At 40.2% G+C, this 13,307-nt stretch overlaps 1 protein-coding gene across 4 annotated transcripts in view; it reads right to left on the bottom strand.

The window, feature by feature from the left end:
• The window catches only part of EDA (ectodysplasin A), a 168,194-nt gene that overhangs the window by 2,983 nt on the left and 151,904 nt on the right, over positions 1 to 13,307 (bottom strand). Inside the window, exons 6-7 of one of the 4 annotated variants that reach the window (XM_063432177.1) lie at positions 7,030 to 7,081; positions 4,640 to 4,770 (exon numbers count right to left, since the gene is read on the bottom strand). In XM_063432177.1, the coding sequence (XP_063288247.1) occupies positions 4,640 to 4,770; positions 7,030 to 7,081 (183 nt within the window). The remainder of the gene's footprint in view (positions 1 to 4,639; positions 4,771 to 7,029; positions 7,082 to 13,307) is intronic. The other 3 variants (XM_063432178.1, XM_063432179.1, XM_063432180.1) reach the window with 3 other exon arrangements.

The raw sequence follows: 13,307 nt of genomic DNA, 5'->3' as shown, positions 1-13,307 counted from the left end.
CCCCTGGCCGGCGGGTGGGGACCATAATGGTAATAAGAGGGGGGGGGGACCTACTGTCCTCCCCCCCCCCGGCCCCCACCCCTGGGCGGCGGGTGGGGGCCATCATAGTAATAAGAGGGGGAGGACCTACTGTCCTCCCCCCCCCGGCCCCCACCCCTGGGCGGCGGGTGGGGGCCATCATAGTAATAAGGGGGGGAGACCTACTGCCCCCCCCCCCCGGGGCACTAAGTAAATTCCCCCCCCCCCCATCAAGGTGACTAGGGGTGCCCAAGCCCCTAGTCACCCACCCCCCACCCAAATAAAAAATGCCCCTACCTACCCCCCTCACCCTAAAAAATAGTGAGGGGGGAATAAAATTGCTAACCTGTAAAGTAAAATTAAACTTACCATTCGACGTCTTCTTTTTTCTAAAATCTTCATTTTTCAGCCCCAAAAAAGGCCAAATAAAAAACCATCATAGCCGTCGAACTAAAAATAAAATAAAAAACCCGAGCGCAAAAAAAAAGAAAAAACCCGAGCGCACAAAAAAATAATCCATCTTCACCCATGGAGGGCTCCGCGCAGACTGAGCTCCGCAGGGCGGGGCAAGGCTTATAAAGCCTTGCCCCGCCCTGCAATTAGCCTAAGAACACTCTGATTGGTGGGTTTAAGCCAATCAGAGTGCTCCTTGTCATTTTACAAGCGTGGGAAAGTTCTTTGGAATTTTCCCACGCTTGTAAAATGACACAGAGCACTGTAATTGGATGGCTTGAAATCCATCCAATCACAGTGCTCTGTGTCATTTTACAAGCGTGGGAAAGTTCTTTGGAATTTTCCCACGCTTGTAAAATGACACAGAGCACTGTGATTGGATGGCTTGAAATCCATCCAATCACAGTGCTCTGTGTCATTTTACAAGCGTGGGAAAGTTCTTTGGAATTTTCCCACGCTTGTAAAATGACAGAGCACTGTCAAGAATCGCTGGGAGGATATAAGAGAAGATTTGCGGTTAGTTGGAAAGGAGGTAATGGAAATGTGAGATTGTAGAGGGACTGGAACATGAGTATTTTAAACTATAGATTGGTTTAAAAGATAGCCGAATTTTGTCAGTAAGGCTGTTACATTATAAAAACATATACAAGGTACATACATTTACTTAAGCTGTATGAATACCAAGATATATTCGGCCAACCCTTTGTAACTTAGCAGTGCTAAGATTGCCTCTGTTGGCTGTATGCTCCACAAGGCACTTCCTTTTGACTTTGCATGAGGACATCCAGTATCAAGCAAAATCCCACAGGAAAGCATTTCAATGTTTTTCTATGGGGAAGTTCTAATGTGTGTGCGGCGAATGGGCCCCTCCATCGACTGAGTGGTGGAAGAGGAGCATGACTCAGCATCAAGGGACCTTTGCACGTAAATCAGGTAAGTGGAAAAAAAAAAGAGGGCAATGGGGACACTTTAGTGTTAGGAATACATCTTTGTATTAAAAACACTAAAGTGTTCCTTTATAGTCACCCTCCACTTAAACGTTCCCCTGTAGTATCAGATGCTCTGAGGAAGTGACAGCGCTTCACTTCCTCTCAGACAGAGAGCCCTGCGCTGGATGGAGAGAGACAGCAGTGGGGAGTGAGCTGCTACAGACTCAGCCAGCAGCATTCCACACAAGCCACCCACCTGCCAACAAGGTAAGCTAACGGGAGGGTGGCTGTAACTATACACACACATCATAATGTTTATATGTGTATTAAGGTGTGTATCAGAGTGTGTGTATGTGCCAGTATGTGTGTTTCTGTTTGTTAATGTGTATACATATCTGTGTAAGTATGTATGTGCAGACATCCCACCAATCGAACAGCAACATAAAATGCAAACACAAACATGACAAGGACACCTCTGTATATAATTTTGGAGTTTGAGTTCACGCACTCAAACACCAATACTACAAACAAATGTACATCTGTATTTAAATCCAACACTACATCTAAACACACCACTGCACGCAAATGCAAACATTACACACAAATACACAACTGAATTAAAATGCTAAATTATCTACAAACACCAACTCTACACACAGAAGTACACCTGTTCCTAATTACTACAATCTGTTTACTATCTGTAGAAATTAGTACCGTATATACTCGAGTATAAGCCGACCCGAATATAAGCCGAGGCCCCTAATTTTACCCCAAAAAACTGGGAAAACTTATTGACTCGAGTATAAGACTAGGGTGGGAAATGCAGCAGCTACTGGTAAATTTCTAAATAAAATTAGATCCTAAAAAAATTATATTAATTGAATATTTATTTACAGTGTGTGTATATAATGAATGCAGTGTGTGCGTATGAGTGCAGTGCGTATGAGTGCAGTGCGTGTATGAGTGCAGTGTGTGTGTATGTGTATGAGTGCAATGTGTGTGCGTATATATTAATTGAATATTTATTTCCAGTGTGTGTATATAATGAGTGCAGTGTGTGTGAGTGCAGTGTGTGTGAGTGCAGTGTGTGTATATGAATGCAGTGTGTGTGAGTGCAGTGTGCATGAATGCAGTGTGTGTGATGCAGTGTGTGTGTGATGCAGTGTGTGTATGAATGCAGTGTGTGTATGGATGCAGTGTGTGTATGAATGCAGTGTGTGTGAGTGCAGTGTATGAGTGCAGTGTGTGTGAGTGCAGTGTGTGTGAGTGCAGTGTGTGTGAGTGCAGTGTGTGTGAGTGCAGTGTGTGTGAGTGCAGTGTGTGTGAGTGCAGTGTGTGTGAGTGCAGTGTGTGTATGAATGCAGTGTGTGTATGAATGCAGTGTGTGTATGAATGCAGTGTGTGTGTGAGTGCAGTGTGTGTGTGAGTGCATTGTGTGTGTGTGAGTGCATTGTGTGTGTGTGAGTGCAGTGTGTATATGAATGAAGTGTGAGTGTGTGTGATGCAGTGTGTGTTTGTGTATGTGTTGGTGGGGGTGGGCATTTAATATATTATTAATTATTATTATTTTTATTTTTTTAATATTTTTTTTTGTATTATTATTTAATTATTATTATTTTTTTAATTATATTTTTTTTTCGTCCCCCCTCCCTGCTTGATACATAGCAGGGAGGGGGGCTCCTTCCCTGGTGGTCCAGTGTCATTGGTAGTTCAGTGGGGGGGAGAGGGGGGCTGGCAGAGCTGTACTTACCTTTCCTGCAGCTCCTGTCAGCTCTCTCCTCCTCCGCGCGGTCTGTGCAGCTCCCTCTGTCAGCTCCCAGTGTAAGTCTCGCGAGAGCCACGGCTCTCGCGAGACTTACACTGGGAGCTGACCGAGGTGCTGAACGGACGGCGCGGAGGAGGAGGGAGCTGACAGGAGCTGCAGGAAAGGTAAGTACAGCTCTGCCAGCCCCCCTCTCCCCCAGTCTGTATTATGGCAATGCAAATTGCCATAATACAGACTATGACTCGAGTATAAGCCGAGTTGGGGTTTTTCAGCACAAAAAATGTGCTGAAAAACTCTGCTTATACTCGAGTATATACGGTATATACATACCCCAAAAAATAATTTGCCAAAAAAGAAAACATTGTGCTCTGCTAATTAAAAGGTTTATGCTATGTCAAAAAAACAAAAAACACTGCTGTAGACTAATGTTTCCACTGTTAAGGTTATCGCTCAACTATTTGGAAGATGGTACAATATACTTATTACAGTATATATTTTCCTTATTTTATGCACCCATTACAGCCTTGTGCTTAGTGTACTATAGGCATGAATGACATGGAGCAGGTCAGAGAAACACGATTTTCAACATTGATTAAAGGACCACTTCAGACTTTTTTCCCCTTCATAAAACAAAGCCCACTCACTGTTTAGTAGATATAACCCCAATGAATATGGTCTTGCATTTTTCATGCATGTATTCATTTTGGGTAGATCCTAAAAAGGCTGCAAAAGTGTCAGTTGCCTTTGCAAGCCCTCACCATTTTTTCCTCAGAAGAGAATAAATGTGTCTTCAGGGAGGAATAAGCGCAGAGGCTTCTCATTGGGAATCCTCTGAATTTTTGCGCTCGTGCAAGCTGAAGTGCTTTATGGGTGTGGAGTGGCTCTTTAAGGAAATCGATTAAAGTGAACAACATAAATAATACTAGTTTTAAATCCTAAAAGTGCCAACTTAAAAAAGTTAAATTTGAATGAAGATTTAAAAAAAAAAAAAAAAAAATTTTTGTTTATACTTGATGGAAACACCCTTGAAAAAGGCAGCCAGTAGGTGCCAAAATGATGGGGGTATTGGTGGCTCTTGTTTCTGTCCCAGTAGGCTTGTGGAATGTTGGTAATTATTATCGTTTATTTATTTTGCCTATTTATGGTCACTTTGTGGGTTTTTTTTTGTATGTAAACCTTTTCTGGTTGAATAAACTCATTTATATAATTCTTATAAGTGGTTATAGTGTGCAATATCTTTTTGTGGTCTACTTGATGGAATCAAACATATTTCATATTGATAAATCAACAAAAATATCCCTAGTTATTACTTTTTTTTTTAACAAAAGCAACAACGATTGTCACGTCACAACACTCATAGCATGCATTAATTTTTTACAGTTACCTCACGTGCAAGATGCCTGATAAAATGTTACAACAGCTGACGTGAATAGTAATGTTGGAAATCAGGAGCTAGGCCCAAGACCGTACTCACTTCTACCTGACTATAGATGAGGTAGGTACCATCCACAAGCACCTCCAATTCTCCGCTACGGGTGTGAAGCTTAAACACCCTATGATTCATGGCAGTCCGGGACCAGTCATGAAGGATTCCACCTGAAAGATCTCAGCGTGAGAGAATGGTAGTCACTCAGTACGTTATCAATGACAGAACAGCAATAAAACAATTTAAACTCTGTACCTTATGCTTTTATTAACATTGTATGAAAGTTAATAAGTTTAGAGGATATCTAATGGTGAATGGTTTCACCAGAGGTCGTGAAACAAACTTAAAATGCAACTGTGTATATTATTCAGTAAGAAGGATCAGAGAGCTTTAAATCCTAGCTGCTGATCTAGCATACAAAATGCGTTGGTTTATATTTCTCCATTAAATTGGATTGTTAAATCAGAATCCAAACATAAAGGTTTAATAGTGGACTAAAGGATATTTAAAATGTAATCAATTTGTATACGATTGCAAATGTATCTGCCACAAGATGGGGCTATAATACCACGAAAAAATTCAAATAGCATGTACACATTCATAACCATAAAACACATCTACCAGTAGACAGTCTATGGGACCACAAAGGAGTAGGGAACAAAACTAAAATGCCAACAAAATGCATCAATAGTACTATTTACAATTAAGTAGACTGTGTTTATTTAGTGGCTTAATACAGGAAATAAATCTCATTTTAGCTAATAGCATGTTTCAGTAATTTGGCACTATTGGGAAATGATGCCATTGAGGAGTTCTGGAAACCCCTTAATAAGATGGTCAAGTGGTTTATAAATATATCGAAGATAGCATTATTTTCCTATAACAATATTCACCGTTATGTACCTTTTATATTCCATAATATTTTAGGTTAGGTCATGTAGGTGTTAAGGACCCGCCATCAGACTCTCCCCTAGTCTTGCATCTTTTAAGAAGTGCCTTAAAACCCATCTCTTTAGGAAAGCTTATGGCCTCCAAGACTAACCCTTACCTCACATACCTGTCTCTTGCCCTCTCCTAAAGGGCAGCCCACCTTATTTGATTGTAAATTCCTGTCCTAATGTGTTTTACACCCCACCTCCTATAGAATGTAAGCTTGTTTGAGCAGGGTCCTCTTCAACCTATTGTTCCTGTAAGTTTATTTGTAATTGTCCTATTTATAGTTAAATCCCCCTCTCATAATATTGTAAAGCGCTACGGAATCTGTTGGCGCTATATAAATGGCAATAATAATAATAATAATAATAATAAGGATTAATATTCGGGTACTATTGGGTTTAGTGATTTTGTAGTGCGTTACAGAAACATTGAGCTTAATGTGTAGTGTAGTGTGTTGGGGTAGTGTAGAGGTTAAGGGGAGGACTTTACTTTAAGGGCAGCACTGGGAAATCTGTTTCTGGAAATATTTATAAACCACTTGATGTTTTGTCTCGTGGTTTATGATGATATCTCCAGAACACCTCAATGGCATAATATATGGTTCAAGTATCTAATTATACACACAGTGAAACAGAATTATAACGAATAACCCTTTTAATTGCCGTCTAATCACAACTAAACAAGCTGTGTCACTTAACCCCTTAAGGACACATGACATGTGTGACATGTCATGATTCCCTTTTATTCCAGAAGTTTGGTCCTTAAGGGGTTAAACGGAGTCTGCTACACTGTAAGAAGTGCAGTACTAATTTAAAAAAAAAAAGAAGACATTAAAATGTAAAAAAAAAAAAAAGTGATACTTTATTATGTCCTCGGCTCATTTGTGGTCCGATATCTCCATCTTGTGGCAGACAATAATTATGACTAGAAACATTAATGTTTGCGCTCGTTTCACCACATACTGTGGCAGAGGTTAGTTCTATTTTAAATAACCTTCCTTATGAATGAAATCCGTATTTCTTTTGGGTTTTGAAGTTATGCAAATAAAACAACTTAACGTCTAATCACTAATAAACTCGCTGTGTCTATACATATGGGACTTCTAGGACAGTTGTGGAAACATGATTTCTTTGGACCTTCCCCAATGCACACAGTAAATTATGAATAAATCTGTGAGGAGTTTTATTGTGTTGGGTTTCAGCAAAACATATTAGTATATACCGACAGAAAGACCTATGCCTGAAACAGCACTATGCTGACAAAACTGAAAATTAAGAACATGCACGGTCACAACCCAAGCCTTTCTTTATAATAAATAAATTAGAAAAAGAAAAAAAAGCTTTGTATAAAACAACTTGAAAACATGATTCCGTTCAGTGCTCATTTGCATGTGGAGATAGGCAGATAATTTTGTGTGGGTGTATATATACTCACACACAAATGTCTATATACATGTGCACAAACACACACACAGACACACACACCCTTCCTTGGATTCTTACCATTTTTTACTTGGATTGCAGATCCTTGACCCTGTAGGTGAACAACAGCTGGCTGCAACGAGAAGAATACAGAGAAAGAAGCATAAGAAATTAAAAGTTAACGGGTTATACACATTCAGTTTACCCTTACATTGAGTGCAGAATGACCAACCTGAGATTTCCAGCTATATATAAGGAATAACAATGTGACTGAAGTACATACTATTGCCATACTATTTGGTCCTTCATCAACTTCTGCAGGATGAAAGACTGAATGAACTCCCAAGATTTCAACTTACACACATACAACTAAATATTTGTGCCATATACAGTTAGCTAATTAAAATTTTAATCTGATTGAGGACTGTAATGAAATAACCTATGCATATATATTTTATAGCACTCACTTTATAAAGACGCTGATAGCTGGTTATAAAACCCTTGGGTGAGGACATTTACCAATCAGGATGTGCTGTACTTTATTTCCTACCATGGCTTTACAATCACAATGAGATACATTAATATCTTCAAATTCATTTCCCTCAAAAAGCAGGTCACGTTTCATATTCTAGCTGTGGTTTTGACTTCATAGCACACACAACTACTTCCATTTACCATTAAAATATCTCTCCGAGCACAGTAATTAATGAAAGTCTGGAACCACCCCAAAATATGCCTCTGGAGTTAATTTATCAGAGATGACAATTTATTTTTGTTTCATTATAATTAAAGGGTTTCTGCAACCACCAACCAGTGAACTTAAGTGATCATGGTGGTAGAAGTCAGTATGTGCAGTGTTTCAACTTGAAATACTGCTCATATTGAGACATTTGTAACTGTGTGTTGGGGGATAGTTGTGACATTGATATTCAAGAACTCTGTTCTGGGCTGCCTAATGTCAATTCTGGGCATATTTTACATCTTTTGTCACTTTTTTTTCTGTTCATGCTGCCACCCAAGCCACACCTCCCATGGCTGACTCTTACAGCTAGCATGAAAAACAAAACATGGTTTTGTTTTCAATCAGATGCTAAAGGTTATCTTCTGCTCTGTAAAGTGAACTTCAATCACACACAAGAGGCTCCTGCCATGTCCCAGCAAGCTATTAACAGTGCAGGAGATAAGACACTCTAAATTAAACAGAATGTCAATAAAGTGTAAACACTAGATCTTACTTTCCAGGAAGTGTTTAGGATGGCTAGTTACATGCAAGGGGTTAAATATACAAAGTGATTTAAAGCCTAAATGGCAGAGAATTGAGAAGTGAGACTGCAGGGGCATGTTCTATACACCAAAACTGCTTCACTAAGATAAAGTTGTTTTGGAGCTTATAGTGTCCCTTTAAATAGCTTTGGTTGGTATCAAGAGGTTGATAAAACAATTTGATTATGGTAATATCTCAGATTCTTTAGATTTAGGCTCCAAAGAATAAATATGATAGGCTCTGCACCCTACTTGTCGCAAACTCCACTCCTCTTGAGAAAATGTGAAATAAAGAATTCAATACTTATTACAGAGGATACAGATTAGTCTGATGTCCATGGTTATTTGACTCCATATTGTCAGAAACCTCCCAGATGCAGTTCCCCTTTAAAAACTTTCTCACAAGAGATCCTAGAAAACTCTCAATGTTGAGTGTGGTTTACTCATACACACATTGTTTCAATGAGATTCTAGAATCAGCAAAATACCAGTGTAGTAGTGAAATCTTAGTCAGGAAGCCCACAATGGCCATATGCAATGCAATGCCATAAAAGCGGGTTAAGCTTATTAAGTTATGTGAAGGTTAAATATAAGGCAAATGGTTTAATTTTATTTTATTTTTTACATTTATATAAAAGTCTGAATTTTAAGTTAGGTTGTAGACCTTAGGTTGTTCTCAGATGTTAGCACTTGAAAATTAATGGACCAAGCCCTGACCACCATGGGGCGCAAACTAAAGAAACAGAAACCGGACAAACCCGGGCACAGTATGAATATCGGAGACATGCTCCGCCAAGCGTGTGGAGCGCAAGGGCCCAAAATGGCGGCCGACTTCACAGATTATTCAGACTCCTCAGACGACTATCCACTGAGTCTGAACACCGCCACTACCCTCAGCCCGCTACTCGGGGCGCCGACTCGACCCCGGTGACAGAAGCGGCTCTACGTGACATGCTCACCGACCTGAAACAAACGATCCAGGCAGACGTGGCCTCACTCCGGGCCGATCTCACGGGGCTGGTGGGCAGGCTGGGAGTGGTGGAAGCTGCCGCAGATACACACTCCCAAAAGATTGCGGCCCTCGAACGAGAGGTCAAGGTCCTCAAAAAACAACAGGCCGACACGGACCTGCGCTTTATAGACCTGGAAGACAGAAGACGCAGCAAAAACCTCAAACTGAGGGGAATCCCCGAAGACATTTCAGAGGCGGAGGTCCCGCACTTTGTACGAAGACTGATGGCCTCCCTACTTACGCCACGACAGGCCAAAAACGCAACCCTCACAGGAATGTTCCGAATACCTAAACCACGGAAGGCGCCGACCGCAGCACCCAGGGACCTGGTGGTTCAATTTCAAATGATAAAAGACAAAATGGCAGTCCAGGCCGCTATACAAGGAACTCACAAATTCGAAAACCTGGCACTATCCTGTTACGCTGACATGTCAGGCCCTACACTGCAATGGAGGAGAACCCTGCAGCCTTTTACCACCCTGCTACGGGAGCATAATGTCCAATACCGGTGGCATCCCTCGCAGACCCTATTGATCCTCCATGCAGACACCCCACACTTTGTTCACTCTACCCAGGATGCGGTTGCACTACTGGGAATTTTGGGCCTTCCACAGACTAACCTACAGCCACAAGCACCCCATCGGGCTGAGCCGGCGGCACATAGATGGAACCCGGCGAAAGTCACCACCTTCGTCCCTCGACAGGCCGCACAGAACGCGCAGGCGACCAGCGCAACCTGAGTCCACAGGCCTCATATCGGGACTTTACCCTTCTGTCTCCATGGCACACCATGGATCGAGACTGTATATAGTTTAACGGTTTTATCTATTATAAGTTTTGAGTTATGATTTACTACCTGTGAGTCTCTGCCAGTACGACACTCTTGACCCACCTTGTGGAATACGGGGCGCCAGGTACTGCCAACCCCTTCTCCCCCCGCCGCTGAGCTCAGGGTTACAGAGCGTTTCTATGGCAGGCACAGACAGACAACCCCTTAAGACACACTTTCAACGCCCTACACACTAGAACCACCACTCTAGAATTCACATGAAAAATATCTCTACTGGCTATATCCGTAGTAACTACCGACCTCTGCATGTTTTACCTATGTGAATAAGCCAGTTCTTACATATCTAGCTACTAGCCCAGAACTCCCAGAACTTCCGAAGTAGGCTCACTCATAATCCTGCCTAGAAAGATGTCTTGCCACTTCTTACCATAAAAAGGCACAATGCCAAAATACCTCTACCAGCTATATCTTCTGTACCCAACGTTATGAATATGTTTTATCTGTGTAGATAAGCCAGTTCTCACCTGTCAAGCCACAAAGAACAGGATGTTATACCAAACACACAGATCTAGCACTTTTAATATGTTACGCTATGTGCTTTAATATGTTACTGTTTAGTAGATAGTATATTCACCTTTCAAAAGCTAAAAATCAGCGACTGTTATATGCAAACATTTAATAAACGAACAGCTAAGGCGTAAACAGATGTACCTTTAGTGAGTCAAGCTAGGTGCAAAATCATTAAAAACTGTCCGTTAGATAGAAACAGAAATTAAGCTACACTTTCCCATTGTTTATTTTGCCTCTGTAAAAACTCGACTGTAAGAAAAAAAAAAATGTGCACATACTAATGCCACGAATAAGTCTGTATGCATATCTATATGAACGCTGTTGTGGCGTATGGAAATGTCATGTACCTACCTGCACAATAAAAATAAAGAATAAAAAAAAAAAAAAAAAGAAAATTAATGGACCACTAAAGTCACTCAAACCACGTCATCTCATTGAAGTTGCCTGGGTGAAGTGGGCTTTTATTTATTTATTTAGAAACTGCAATGTTCACATTGCAGGGTTAAGTCCACCTCTATTGATTGTCATACTGAAAGCCACTAGAGGCACTCCCGCAGCACTGACCAAGTAATTCTCTCATGTAATGCAGAAGTCCCTATAGGAAAGCATTGATTCAAAGCTTTCCTATAGATGAGCTTGGATGTGTGAGTGGCACTAACTGCTCTTGCGCATCAGGTCCCCAATGCTCAGCTACAAAGAGCATTGAGGAGAAAGTTTGCATTCTCAACTCTTAAATGTACCTTTAATATTGTTTAAGTCAAGAGTTCATCGAGATTTTAGATAATTGGGAATAAATTATTGACCTTTGTACTGAATTAGATTTCAACAGATAAATAATCTGACACACAAATAAAATGTTTTAAAGAGGAACTGTCGCTTTTCTAGAAATTATACCATTAAATAAATAGGCTATGTCACCTCTCTGTCATCAAGGTGACATCTTCATTTGGAATGTGGAGGCCTCAGGGTACAGTGGAGGATAGATATACTTACCTGAAGCAGTCTTCGTTGGGTGTTGCCATCTTCAGCCGCTGGTAAATCTCCCAGGAGACATAGGAGTACAACATTGACGTCTGTGGAGGATCCGGCTTTTGTCAAGTTTTGTCACACTACAGCTTTACCATAGGACAAAAATAGTCTTACCTTTGTCTAATGATATAAACTGACTGCTTTGGAATTTCAGTGAAATGTCCTGCTGACTGACAGGGCAGAGCTTCTAATAATGATTAAAGGAATACTCAAAGCACCTTAACCATTATAGCACGCTGTAGTTATTATGATGCCCCTCCTAATGTGAGTAGTCAAAATGTTGTAAAATTGATTGACTTCTTACCTGGGTCTCCCAAACACTTCTCCCTGCCTCCACTGCTTCCCATGGAGAGATGCTCTCAATCTGAGCTAAGCCCAGCAGTGCTGGTGCTGCCTAGGAGCTTCCGGTACTACACAGGAAGTAGTAAAGGCAGGGAGCGACACCCACCAGACCCCAGGTACAAAGTCAAACTGTTCTAAAATAGTTTGACTCCTTGTAATGGGGAAAGTGTATCAGGGCACTCTTTGCACCATAACCACTAGTTAAGGCCCTGACTATTCCTTTAACATAGAGTAAAGAAGAAGGTGCTAAGTTTCTGTAGAGAGGTAAATAGTGCAGTTTGGATTTCTACATTTAAATTAACTTTTCTGACCTCATAAACACTTAGTAACTAAAGAGGATATTAAGAAAATAGGACGTACCTGATACGTCCTTGGTCACTAAGGGATTAATAACGTTGCAAGCATAAAAAACCCAAAAAGTCTAAAAAAAAAAAAACAATCACAAACAATCATCTCAACCGCCTATTATACATTAATTACGGTCATTCATCAGCTGCATCTCTTAAGAAGTCCTTCGTCGGTATAGGAATTTTTTTTTTTTTTATAGTCTTTTTATTGGGTTTATCACCATAAATCTTTTACAAAAAAGTACATAAAAACATTCATACACAATATCTATAAATAATATTCATACACATAGACACAAAGACTTCCCCCCCTCCCTCACGAGAGCTCATCATACTTCCAATTTCTAGTTACTTTTTGCGGATGGTAATCTCATTACCTTTACATTTGTATTAGTTTTTCTTCCCAAGTTGACCATAGGCTCAAATTATCATCCAGGATCCTGCAGTGATCCTTTTCCATCTTAATTTGATAGATCATCTGTATTATTATCAACTTTATATTGAAGACGGTGTTTCCCTTCCAATTTCTAGCTATTATTATTTTACATGCTATTAAGCAATGAATAGTTAAAAATTGATTTATTTTGTTTAATTTTGGCCATTGATAATGTAATAGCATTGTTTCTGGTTTTAGAGGTATTTCAACACCACAAAGTGTGTGGATGATAAGTTGAGCCCACTGCCAAACAGCAGTCACTTGTCTACAGGACCACCACATATGAATGTAGTCTCCTTTTTCCTCTCTGCACCTCCAGCATTTCACATCCTTGAATGAATCAAATTTAGCTATTTTAGTTGGAGTCATATACCATTTGTTAACTAACTTAAAGTGTGTTTCTATTAATATAAAGGAGTGGACAAATTTACTGATTTTTTGTATATTAAGTAACCATTCATTTACTTCTATATTTATTTTTAGTTCCATGTTCCATTTTTTTATAGCATTGGGGAGGGCTAAGTCCTCCTTTTGTTCCAACATTCTAACACACCTAGAGAACATTTGCTT

The sequence above is a fragment of the Pelobates fuscus genome, chromosome 9, assembly GCF_036172605.1.
Source record: "Pelobates fuscus isolate aPelFus1 chromosome 9, aPelFus1.pri, whole genome shotgun sequence".
Lineage (NCBI taxonomy): Eukaryota > Metazoa > Chordata > Amphibia > Anura > Pelobatidae > Pelobates > Pelobates fuscus.
Note: the sequence above shows the minus strand (reverse complement) of the source record. Positions and strands in the feature narration are given on the sequence as shown.